The sequence below is a fragment of the Geotrypetes seraphini genome, chromosome 3, assembly GCF_902459505.1.
Source record: "Geotrypetes seraphini chromosome 3, aGeoSer1.1, whole genome shotgun sequence".
In the NCBI taxonomy this organism is placed as follows: Eukaryota; Metazoa; Chordata; class Amphibia; order Gymnophiona; family Dermophiidae; genus Geotrypetes; species Geotrypetes seraphini.
This window is the reverse complement of record NC_047086.1, coordinates 100,339,311-100,353,030: the sequence shown is the minus strand read 5'-3', so window position 1 is coordinate 100,353,030 and position 13,720 is coordinate 100,339,311. Positions and strand designations below refer to the sequence as shown.

At 42.9% G+C, this 13,720-nt stretch overlaps 1 protein-coding gene across 5 annotated transcripts in view; it reads right to left on the bottom strand.

Moving 5' to 3' along the window:
- The window catches only part of GEN1 (GEN1 Holliday junction 5' flap endonuclease), a 119,167-nt gene that overhangs the window by 27,109 nt on the left and 78,338 nt on the right, over window positions 1–13,720 (bottom strand). For all 5 annotated transcript variants that reach the window (XM_033937261.1, XM_033937260.1, XM_033937262.1 and 2 more), the window contains one exon: window positions 7,741–7,821. In XM_033937261.1, the coding sequence (XP_033793152.1) occupies window positions 7,741–7,821 (81 nt within the window). The remainder of the gene's footprint in view (window positions 1–7,740; window positions 7,822–13,720) is intronic.

Here is a 13,720-nt window from a genome sequence, read left to right as displayed (position 1 = left end):
GTCAGTACTGCCCTGGTTAGATTACTTTTCTAATGTGAGGACAGGGCACACCATATTTTGCTGCCATGCCCCTCCCCCTGAGTTAAACAAAGATTTTTTTGCTTATTGTATCTTTTTTTTGAACATGAGCATCTCTGATATTATTCTATTTTGCACACTACAGAAGAATAAAATCTAAATATAAAATATCAAAATAAATGAATGAATGAATAAAACATATGTTTCTGTTTCTATTACTCCAGCATTAGGGTTGCCAAATTTGTTTGTGTTAAAAATCAGACACATAGCCCTGCCCTGTTCTACCCTCAGCCCCGCCCCCACACAAACCTCATCTCTTCTTCCCCGAGTCCGGGCCTTATCTGGAGGGCTTCCGAGCATGTGCAGATGTGATGTGATGATGTCACACACATGTATGTGATGTCATCATGTCACATCTGCACATGCTCGGAAATCCAGACATGGCCCCAAACTCGGGGCCTTCCAAAACCTGGACAAACTGCCAGGTTTTGGAAATCTGTCCGGTCCTCTAAAAAGAGGACATGTCCGGGTTTTCCCAGACATCTGGTAACCCTATCCAGCATTGGATTACATACAGAGTCTGGCTTCTTGAGGCTTACAATTTTCATCTTCATCTTTCTATTTCAAGTCCATGCTGACTTATTCTGTGTTTGGTAAGGGTCCTTCTGTGTTTTGCATGGATGACTTATAGGAGGTAGACAGGTGGGGCGGCTGCACTGGACATCTGCTAAAACCCTAAAGGCAAATGGGGAGGGGTAACCTGAATGGAGTTGAAGGTAGAACCCTGGCTGTGTTTCTGGGCTGACTGTATGGGCCAAGCTGGCTTTTATCTGTCCTCACTTACTACGCTACTAACCTGCATCTCTCACCTGGACAGGAGTTCAGAAGTTCAATCTTGGAAGGCAAACAGGGCAAGTTTTCAGGATAGACTTTATGAATATGCATGAGGGAGTTCAGCATGTGAATTGCCTTCACTGAATGCAAATCTCTCTCATGCATATTCATTAGGGGCAGTGCTCACCAATCCTTCTTTTTTTAAAATAAATTTATTGATTTGTTACAGCAAATAACAATTCAGGGAATAAATAAATTCAAAGAAAATACATCAAACTAAAAAATATTCTTATCAAGTCCACATTATTATGGGGGCTGATTGTCCTATTGGAGTCACCAGAAAAACAAAGAAAAAAAAAGAACAAACAATATACCATAATCTCCTAAGTCAGGCAAATGAACATTCTACTCAACATTCTCAACCTCTTCATTAGTTAAAGGCAATATATCTAATTTAGGTTTGTCTTGAAGAAAAGTTTCTAAGTGAGCTGGAAAACAAAAAATATATCTAGTATTCGGATATGTCACTAAGCACTTACATGGGAACTTAAGAAAAAATTGAGCTCCCACAGCCAAGACACGAGTCTTGAATTGCAGGAACTGCTTCATCCTGAATTGCGTCTGTTTAGAGACATCTGGAAAAATATTTATCTGTTGACCACAAAACAAGGCATTTTTATTTATAAAATATAATTTAAAATGGCTTGCTTTTCTAATTCAGTCCTAAAGGTGACCAACAATGTTGCTCTTTTGGCTATAAAATCTTTCGATGACTCTAAGAATTGAGAAATATTTAAACTATCAGGTGACACTAATTGATCTTTTCCCCCCTCTTATGAAACCATTTTGGAAATGGTTTATAGTAAAGATTATCCAGAGAAAAAGTTTCTGAGTATAAGAAAGTATATTCTTCAAGTACATTTTTAGTAATTCCAAAGGAGAAAGATAATGAGATATAGGAAAATTCAGAAATCTGAGGTTCCTAAATTTCATATCATTTTCCATTTTTTCCATCTGTAAGTGTAATAGAGTATTATCCTTCACATGAAACGCAGCACATGATTGCATTACAGAAACAGATGCTTCTACTTTATCCAATTTCTTTTCCATTACAGCCAATTGAGAATCATGTTCAGCCACCTTATTTGTTATTTTAGATGAAAATTGACAAAACTTTACTACTGTGCCCTGTAATGAGTTCTCAATTCTATTCACTACAGTCCAGACATCTTGGAGTGTTATAGTTTTATTGTCCAACTCAGGCCTAATAATAGGTCCTGTAGGAATAGAAACAGGAGACGCAGAAGCAAATTGATTTCCCATTAAGGAATTTTTTTGGATCCAGCTCAAAACATTGTGGAGAAGTCGAGTCCAAACCAGATGTGAAGACGGAGTCATCCTTCTCTAATAAAGATAAGATGGGTTGAGGAGGAGGCGTGGGTTCGCCAGGTGAGAGAGAGACAGATTGGGATTGTAAATCAATCTTACCTTCAGCAAATGTTCCAGAGACTGGGTCCATTGGTCCAATTATATTAGAAAAGGAAATAATCGTAGCCTTCTGTTTGCCCATAGTTTCTCCCAACTGCTCCTTACTCCTTCTGGCTCCGAAGGGACTCAAAATGGGCGTTTACTGCCCCTTTGGCCATGCAGCATCGGGCACATGTCCACGGGCCATGTTCCGTGGCTCACTCGGTCTTTAATCCAGGGAGAGAGGACCTCCCCTCCCAAATGGCAGATGCTGGGTGGTGGCTGCAGGGGTGCCTGACTGAGAGAAGGAGACACTGGCAGGCTCTGTCAGCCCTCTGTTTTCCACAGCTCACTCGCTCTTTAATCCAGAGAGAGATGACCTCCCCTCCCAAAAGGCAGATGCCGGGTGGTGGCTGCAGGGGTGCCTGAATGAGAGGAGACACTGGCAGGCTCAGTCAGCCCTCTGTTCTCCGCAGCTCACTCAGTCTTTAATCCAGGGAGAGAGGACCTCCCCTCCCAAACGGCAGATGCCGGGTGGTGACTGCAGGGGTGCCTGACTAAGAGGAGACACCGGCAGGTTCAGTCAGCCCTCGCTCACCAGCGGGAAGAAAAACTTACCCATCTCTGAACTCACTACTGAGGGTCACAGACGCTACAAAACAAAGGAAGAAAAACGCCCCTTCCTCCCCCAACCTCCCTACACCTCTCAGAAACTCGCACCTCACACCAATTACCAAACTGCAGATTCTCCTGCACCCAACACAAAAATCACTATGCCTCCCAATTTTTCTACAAGCATACTCCTACATCTACTGTTCTTCCTACTCCTAACCAACAGAAAAACAGAAGGATATCATACATCCTCTATCCCAACCTTAACAGAATCCCATAGGTTCCCTCTACCTACCAGAAAACTATACTCGCCCAGAAACTTGATAGATTGCTCCTCACTCAACCATATCAGCATACCAACCAGCTGGGGAAAAAGACCACCCCCAAAACCAAAATCAGAAAACCACAACCATCTTCCACAAACCAAAGAAAATCTCCTCCACCCAAACTGCTCACCCACTCCCCAAACACTCAACATCTCATTATCCTGTGCATATATGAACATCAGATCAATAAGCACAAAAGCAGACCTTATTAAGGACTGGATAATTAAAAAACAACAAAGCTGCTTATTCCTATCCGAAACCTGGCTAACCTCGGAATCCGATCCCACCATCACAGAACTCTGCCCAACGGGTTACAAAATAGAACTGATCTGCAGAAAAAAAACACGTGGTGGAGGTCTAGCCATCATACTCAAAAACAACATCAATATAAAGACCCTAGACAAACACTCCACCCCCCACCTAGATCTCCTAGCCTGTCAACTATCCGACGATTCTCTCATTGGAACACTAACATGCATCCTCTGTTACTCAACACAAGGAAAATGGAATGATAACAAACAAGATATCGAAGAATTTATTTACCAGAACTCCCTAACATCACCTCATAATCTACTCCTAGGAGACATAAACCTCCATCTAGAAGATCACACCTCTAAACAAGTAATAAATTTACTCTCATACCTCAAAGCACTGAACTACCAGATCCTCAACCCCCAACCCACACACGAAAAAGGCCACCAACTAGATGTCGCTGCTTACATGACCCAACACCCTCACAAACCCGAAATCCATATCTCAAATGGGGTCTGGCACCCCTCACTCTGGTCAGATCACTATAAATACACTTTTATCATCAAATGGCCTCAAAGCATTAACAAACAACCTCCAAAAAAAACCTCCTTCAAAGCACGCCAAAAAATCGAACCCTCCACATTCTGGGATAAAGCAGACCACGCCATCACTAACATAGCCCCCAACGAATTCATATCCCAATGGCGAACCATAAGCGAAACCATCCTGAATGAGCTAGCCCCAGAAAAACTAAAATTTAAAATATGCAGACCTTCTGATAAATGGTTCGACTCCGAACTTCTCCAATCAAAAAAGCTCTGCAGACAACTAGAAAGAGACTGGAAAAAAAATAAGAGCTTAGAACACACTAAAATAGCATGGAGAAATCAAATTAACCAATACAAAACCAAACTCAAGGAAAAACGGAAAGCCTACTACTCCAAAATGATAGGCACAAAAACCCCAGACACAAAAAAGCTATTCAACCTAGTAAAGAACCTCACTGATACTAAACCTTACCTTGCCACTCAAGGAATCCACCCACCGACAGCCATCTACCTAGCAGACCATTTCAAAAACAAGATCACCAATATCAGAACCGCATTCATCAACACACACACCCATCTTGAAAAGATAACAACAAACCCAACAACAGGTGAAGCCATCGTAGCAGACAGAAGCTGGTCCAACTTCCCAATCCTACTTTGGTCGGATATGAACCGACTCTACAATAAATACAGCCATGCTTCCAGCGAACTAAATAATTGCCCCACCTACCTGTTATCAAACGCCTCCACCACATTCAAAACCAACTTCATGCTATGGATTCAAACCACATTGACAGAAGGCCAATTCCCACAGGACCTAGGAGAGATCTTAATCACCCCAATCATGAAAGATCACAAAGGCCCAATAGATAGCCCCTCCAACTACAGACCTATCGTTTCAATACCAATATACGTCAAAATAATAGAAGGCCTAGTTGCACAATACCTCACAAACTACCTGGAAAAACATAACCTACTCCACCCCTCACAATCAGGATTTCGAACTAACCATAGTACAGAAACACTACTTGTCTCACTACTAGATACAGCCCGGCAACACATCAGTAAAGGAAAAAAGATGATACTAATACAACTTGACCTCTCTGCAGCATTTGACCTAGTTGACCACACCTATCTTGACTACAGATACTCGACGCTATAGGGATCTCAGGCAAGGTCTACAATTGGTTTCAAGGGTTCCTCAAATCAAGAACCTATAGGAAAAAACACAATGATATCAAATCAGAGCCATGGGCAAATCCCTGCGGAGTTCCACAAGGATCACCTCTCTCACCTACGCTCTTCAACCTCTTTATCTCCTCCCTAGGAGCCACCTTAGATAACCTAAATGTCACATCCTTTAGCTACGCAGACGACATCACCATACTCCTCCCCTTCGACCCATCAGAGCCCACCACCACAGCAAAGCTGGAAACAACCCTAGATACAGTAGAAAAATGGATGATGGATCACAAACTAAAACTAAACTCAGAAAAAACAAAATTCCTTTTGCTCGAAAAGGCCAAAACTCCTACCATCACAGAACTGATAATCAAAAATACCAAATACCCAATACAACCCGAACTAAAACTCCTAGGAGTTACAATAGACAGATGTTGCACAATGCAGTCCCAAATCAACAAGACGACCCAGAAAGCTTTTCTAACCATGAGAAACCTACGTAAAATCAGGAAATTCTTCAACCAAATACAATTCAGACTAATTGTACAATCCCTAGTCTTAGGTCTGCTGGACTATTGCAACTCCCTATATCTTCCTTGTCCAGCCACTATGATAAAGCAATTCCAGACCATACAAAACACCGCCCTCAGACTGATCTACTCACTTAGAAAACATGATCACATAACAACTACCTTCTTAGACTCTCACTGGCTACCCATACAAGCACGAATTCAATTCAAATTCCACTGCCTATTATTCAAAGCGTTACACGGCTCTTCCCCCTCCTACCTAAACAACCGCTTAAACCAGATCTCCACCTCAAGACACAGAAGAACCCCAAACCCTTTTGCCTTCCCCCCACTCAAAGGCACACAACGCAAGAAAATGTTTGACAACCTTCTGGCAACACAAGCAGCAAAACTCAACCATTCCATCTCCAATCTGCTGACAACATCGGACGACTTCAAAACATTCCGAAAAGAAATCAAAACCCTGCTTTTCAAAAAATTCATCCAAATATCTTAACCCCTCTTCACCTACCTCCAGTTAATTCACCTACCTCCAGAGAATTCACCTACCTCCAGAGAATTCACCTACCTCCAGATAATTCTCCCCCAAATATCCCACCTAAACACCCTCCAAGTAAACAGACCCCTAAAATAAATTGTAATCTTACCTACTCTAACTGTATTCCAGTTGCTAATATCACACAGTTCGGCACTGTCAGTTTACTATCCAACCCGTAAGGTCCCCTAGAATTCTATCCAGCTACCCCCCCAATAAAAAAATAAAAAAAAATAAAAAAATTGTATCTTCACTGGAAAATATCCAGTCAAATCTTCTGTAATGTGTTCTTCACTGGAAAATGTCCAGTCAAATCTTTTATAATCCGCCTTGAACTGCAAGGTATAGGCGGAATAGAAATCCGTAATGTAATGTAAATCCGTAATGTAATGTAATGTGTTTCTATGGTCACAACCTCAAACTGTAGAGCTGCAGAAAGCATGCAACCTCCAGGTGGTGGAGGACAGTGGCATCCTATGAGGCACTTGACCAGCTCACGACTTCAGACACAGGCTTCATGACCCATTTGGGGTCTGGACCATCAGTTAGGGAATCAATTAGGCTAAAAACTCTGCTCCACTGCAATAGGAAGGGTACTGGTGTTTTGGAATACCTTAGGTGCTTAGCGCTCACTAACAGAAATTGGAGTGTGCTGTGATTTGGACCATAGGTATAAAATAGGATGCCAGAATTTAGGTCCAGATTCTATGAATAGCACCTGAAGTTAGGCACCTGGATCAGAGAGCCTACCCAATCTAGGCGTCTAACTTAATTTTCTTAATTGGCACAATCTGTGTTATTAATGCCAAGCACCATTATAAAACAATTTTTAAAAATTAGGTGGTAGGCATCTAACACGTCGAGGTAGGCATCTACTCCGAGGTGCCTACAGCAAATAGGTATGGGTAAGGGTGGATTCTAGGTGAATTTGGGGGCATAGTTTGACTTAAGTGTACTCCCAAAGAGGGAGAGAAATTAGCCCTAAAAGACTATTGCTCAGAAGACCTCTTAACTTGGGCTATGCTTCACTGGGAATCTGGGCCTGTAGCCTTCTTGGGTGCAGCCTGCTCCTAATTGCTACACCAAGCACATTCAACATTTGCTGAAGAGAGAGAAATACCGAGGAGCTTTTATCCCATAGTCTCCATCTGCAGGTAGGTGGGACATAATGCACTCATCTGGACTGGTCTGGCATGAATAAGGAAATTGCATTTGTGTATGGTTTAAATATTCGATGTTCAACATCTTGCTCTTAGATTTTGCTCACTTATCAAATCCAGCAATCAACAAATACACACTTATTCTTATTTGCTGATTGCTGGTTTAAATATTTGGAATATCATAACCTAAGTAGCTTACTAAAACAAGGAAGTTTTGATCTGCTCTAAGATTAATGTACTGATACTGCTACTCTTTGAAAAGGATATGTACAGTACCTGAAAAGCCAGTAGACTAGGTCTTTGCCATTTGATTCGTTTCTCCACTTTATCTTTGGTGATGACAAATTCTTGGATAACCTTGCAATAAAGCAAAACAAAGAGCTAAAATAAACTTTTATATCAGGCATGACCAAATAGTATAATGGTTACATCGGGGACCTATGAAAACTTGAGGGTCAAAATCAAATCCTCCCTCCACACCTTGCAAGCTGCTTAAAAACTTACTATATTGTGGCACAAGAATCTACAGAAGTTTATCCAAATAAGCATATTTTATTATATCATATTTCAAGATCAAGAAAATAAAAGCAATGTTCTTTGTAACAAATTTGAATTGTGGAGGGAAAGTCCATTGGTCACAATAACTTCAATGGAGATAAAAGGCTTTCCATAAACAAATAATGGCAACTGCTCATCCAAAAGAAATTTAGTGCAAAAAAGACTGGGGCCAAGGACAAATACCTTCTCCCTCCATTTCAAAGTTTACGGACTCTTTTCTGACATTTAAATCAACAAACTTTCCTGCCAAAATTTAAAATTGTGTCCAGTGGACTTTTCCATTACAATTCAAATTTGTGTACTAACAAACTTTCCCAAAATTCAAAATCTGTGACCAATGGACTGTCCCTTCACAATCCAAATTTTTGACCAACAAACTTTCCTACCAATTTCAAATTTGTGACTAACAAACTTTCCCAACAAAATTCAACGGTTTCCTGCCTGTCACCTCAAACTAGAGAGTTGCGCGGGGACAGAAATCTCCGCCGTCCCCACCAAAGTCCCACCCATCCCCACCCATCCCCGTGAGGACTCCCACCTGTCCCCACCCGTCCCCGCGAGGAATCCCTCCTTCCCCACCCATCCCCGCGAGGAATCCCCTCCGTCCCCACCAGGAATCCCCTACATCCCCGCCGTCCCTATAAACTTCAGAAATAGTTATTTCAGTTAATTATGCTACTGAATTAAAGGATCTGGTAGAAACCCATTTAAAAATAAGCAAAAAGACTTTATTAATTTGGAAATATTAATTGGGAAGAATATATACTTTGTAAAGGGGTTTCTACCAGAGCCTCTAATGTTTATAAATTTTTATCAACACAACTAATATACTACATTATCCTGAAGAAAAAAAAAAAAAAAGAATTTTTTTCCTACCTTTGTTGCCTGGTTTCTGCTTTCCTCATGTTATCATTCAATTCCTTCCATCCACTGTCTCTCTTCTCTCTGCATCTTCCATTTGCTCTGTTACTGTTCCTCTCCCTTTCTCCCCCCTTCCAAATTGGTCTGGCACCCATCTTCTTTCCTCCACTCCCCCCATAGTCTGGCATCTCTGACTTCTTCCCTTTCTCTCTTCCCCATTTCCTTTCAGCGTCCTTCTCCCCCCCCATCTTCCCCATGTCCTGTCAGCATCCTTCTCCCCCCTCTGTCTTCCACATGTGCTTTCAGTGTCCTTCTCCCCCGTCTTCCCCATGTCCTTTCAGCGTTCTTCTCCCCCTCTGTCTTCCCCATGTCCTTTCAGCGTCCTTCTCCCCCCGTCTTCTCCATTTCCTTTCAGCATCTTTCTCCACCCCTTTGTCTTCCCATGTCCTTTCAGCATCTTTCTCCACCCCTTTGTCTTCCCATATGCTTTCAGCGTCCTTCTCCCCCCTCCCGTCTTCCCCATGTCCTGTCAGCATCCTTCCCCCCCTCTGTCTTCCATATGTCCTTTCAGCGTCCTTCTCCCCCCTTCCCGTCTTCCCCAGTGCTTTCAGCGTCCTTCTCCCCCCTCGGTTTTACCCATTTCCCTTAAGTGTCTTTTCTTCTCCACTCCACCTTTCTTCCCTTTCTCCCTCCCTTCCCCATCCGACCGACAACAGAACAGGCCCGGTCGGACAAACCTCCCTGCTCTGTATCCGTGACATCTAAATTACCTTCTTACAGCAGCTGGAGTATAAGAAGGTAATTTAGATTCGCGGCTACAGGGCAGGGAGGTTTGTTGGCCGGGCCTGTTCTCGGTCGATCGGGGGAAGCGCCACAAAGGGGACCTGACTGGCTGTGCACACTCCCCCCCCTCCCCCAAGGCTGCACCCGGGGCGGACCGCCCCTCGCTTTGGTACGTGACTGCCTTTCCCTACCTGCCCTGCCTCACACAGCCGACCGGAAATCTTCCCGATGTCAGCGCTGACGTCGGAGGAAGGGAGGGCTTTACTTAAGCCCTTCTTCCGACGTCAGCGCTGACATCGGGGAAGACTTCTGATTGGCTATGTGTGCTGCAGCAGGGCAGGCAGGAAGGAGATGAAAAACGAGGCTTTGCAGCAGGGCAGGTAGGAAAGGCATTGAACCCCGCGGGATCCCTGCGACCCTAGGGGCATTCCCACGGGATCCCCGTGAACCTAGGGGGCGTCCTCATGGGATCCCCGTGACCCGAAAGGGGAACCCGCGGAATCCCCGAGGGTCCCTCGGGATTCCCGTCGTCCCCGTTCAGCTCTCTACCTCAAACCCCAGCCAAACAGGTTGGAGGACCCACTATATATAAAGACAAACAGCAGACCTTACAGCATACCCTGAAGAAAGCCACAGCATGATGGCTGAAATATCGATTCTACCTATCCAGATGCGGCGAGTCCCAGACAACTGCAACAATTTTGAAGTTTGCTGTTCTTCTCGTGGAACTCCTCTTACAAATGTTTAACTTGTTGGGAGGATAGTCTCCCTCTCTCTCTTTGGCAGACGGGAATTAGCTTGCTCCCCAAACAGGGATGACAGATAGTTGCGCCTCTTAAAGGTCTATTTCTCTACTTGGGATAGATTATAAGCTTCTCAGTTAGACTTTGGTCCTCCATCTTCAGCATTTTTTGCCTGACCTTGTTCATGGAGAGCAGTCTGGGTTTATTCAGGGCCAGTAGGAGAGTGATAACATTTGTTGCCTCTTAAGATATTATTTGGACACTAGAGAATCATCTCTAGTGATGGTGTTGGCGGTAGATGACTGGAAGAGTATGGAACTCACTTTTTGTAGAGATTCGCATTACCAATATGTATACTGTGTTCTGAAAAAGGTCTGAAAACTTGGCTCTTCAAAAAAGGTGAAAAGATTCTGGACCAGGGAGGAAGGCAGGAGAGAGAGAGAGAGAAGCAGAGAAAGACCTGGAAAAAAGGAGAACAAATGCTGGGGGGGGGGGGGGAGTTTAAGCAGAAGAAAGACAGAGAGAGAGGCCTGGACCAAAGGGAAAAGAAAGGAGGCAGATGCTAGACTATGGGAGGTGCAGATAGAAGAGACAGAGAGGGAGAGACCCTGAGGAAGAATAGAGAGATGGAAGATCATAACAGAGGAGGGAGACCTGGAACAAAGGTGGTGGTAGGTACAAAGGAGAACTGACACTGGATCTGGGGAGGGTAAGCAGAGGGAAAAGAGAGAGAGAGACCTGGACCCAAAGGGGATGGGGCTGGATTGAGAAAGAAATGTTGGATGCGAAAGAAAGAAATATTGGATGCAACCAGAGACTCATGAAATCATCAGATTACAAAGGTAGGAAAAATTATTTTATTTTCAATTTAGTGATCAAAACGTGTCAGTTTTGAGAATTTATATCTGCTGTGTGTATATGAAAAATGAAAGGAAAAAATTGCATTACAATTAGTAAAGGGGGCAGAGCTTGGGTGGGTTTAGGGCGGAGCTTGGGAGGTCTGTTGTTGGGGGTACTTAGTTTGAAGTAGTTGAGAAACACTGCTGTAGGCAATCAGCCGCCACCAGTGCCTCTCCTCTTCTGCCTTCTTCGCTGCTTGCACCCCCTACTGGCATCTCAGGGCTGTCTGGAAGGCCTCTGTGCATGCGTGGATGTCAACGTGATGATGTCACACATGTGCTTGATATCATCACGGCAACGTCCGCACACTTCCGGGTGCCTCGAGCCTTGGCCACTACCTGTGGCCCTCACTATATTTTACGACTTCGTTTCGGCCCTGGATCATTTTTGAGTTGTGCAGGCCTACTCTAATGTGTACTTGATACAATAATAAGACTATCAACAACATGCTACCTACAATGACATTAGTAAATCACCATCTCAGAAAGACTATGTAAAAGACATAAAATGATTCTTATCATATATTGTATGTACATAAGTTCTATGTAACACTCATACTATTGGTAACCCGCCTAGAATTCTGATCTGTGAGGAACTGACAGGATATAAGACCTCATCTAACATATAAACAATCATAATTGTTCAGAACTGTTTTTGATTATTCACCTATATTTTCTAGCAAAGTTTTCTTTGATATTCTTCCATGGCAGACAGTGTTCTTTAGACATGGATACTCAATACCAGGCCACATTAGGATACTGAATATCGAGTATAAAGTGGTTGTTTCTACTAGTGATATTCAGATCGCTACCAGGATAAAGTCAGGGCAACATATTTGCCCTTTTAATTTTATTTGGATAGTTTCTTGGTTAGTGGACTGAATTTCACTAACCAGGTAATTCCTGGCTCTATGCCAGGGCAGTCAGGAGAGTGTGGCATAGTAGTTAGAGCTACAGCCTCAGCACCCTGAGGCTGTGGGTTCAAACCCTGCGCTGCTCCTTGTGACCTTGGGCAAGTCACTTAATTTTCCACTGCCCCAGGTACATTAGATAAACCATGAACTCACCAGGACACATAGGGCTCCTTTCACTAAGCTGCGTTAGGGCATTAACGAGCGGAATAGCGCGCGCTACAATGCCGCGCATGCTAGACGCTAACGCCAGCATTGAGCTGGTGTTAGTTCTAGCCGCGTAGCACAGGGTTAGCGCGCTAAAAACGTTAGCGCACCTTAGTAAAAGAGGCCCATAGTGAAAAGGCTAGAAGTACCTGTATGTAAACCACTTTGAATGTAGTTGTAAAACTACAAAAAGGTGGTATATAAGTCCTAATCCCTTTCCCCTAAGTTTCAACAGTATTATCTACGCGTCATCACCAAAATTTAATGACTGGGTGAGTGGCACTTAACTAGGTAGGATCTGTTCTTACCTAGACGAATGCTATTATCAACTCTATCTTCTTTCTATCATTCTATTTTGAAGAAAGGCGTGTTAACTCCTGAAACCCAGACAAAAAATTTAGTCCAGTGTTTCAAAGCCAGTATGCCTTCAAATCTGAGTGTGTTATGAAAAAATTACCACTGCTTGAAGCTTAAGAATCTGTTCTCAGCATCTTGGAACACAACAGTAGCTGTGGCTTTTAAACATCTAGGAGCTCCTGAGCACATATGCAACTAGGAGAGAGAGGTATCATGACTACAGAAGGAGCTCCACAGTGTGGAAATTAAAGGCAACACATGCAGGACATGAATAGCCAGGCACTATTTTGTGCAGCATATATACTGCACCCAGAATCCCCTAGTTTCCCATTTCGACCCGAGTCCTCTCCATTTCTATACTGCTTGTTTTAAAGAAGTTGATTGGCAGCACAACACTTTTTTTTTTTTTTGTTTCTAAATTTAAATTCTGGCAAATAAAATAATGTACAGCCTGTCCATCCATGTCAACTACTAAGCATTACAACCCCTTTTTATCTCTCAGATTTTCTGTGCTTATCCCATTTTGTTAAACCTTGGATTGCAAGTAACTTGGTTTGCAAGTGTTTTGCAAGACAAGCAAAAACATTTTATTAAATTTTAACTTGATATACAAGCAATGTCTTGCAATTCAAGTACATTCAGTATACACATGTCACATGATCACAACTGAGCCGATGGTTCTTCTCTCTCTGACGCTGCAGGAGTGTAGTGACTGTTCTAAATGCGCAAGGTCTTGCATTACAAGTAATGTAATGTAATTTATTTCTTATATACCGCTACATCCGTTAGGTTCTAAGCGGTTTGAAGAAAATATACATTAAGATTATAAATGAGAAGTAAGAAGGTACTTAAAAAATTCCCTTACTGTCCCGAAGGCTCACAATCTAACTAAGTACATATAGTATTTTGTATTAAAGTTTTTGGGTTGTGGAATGAA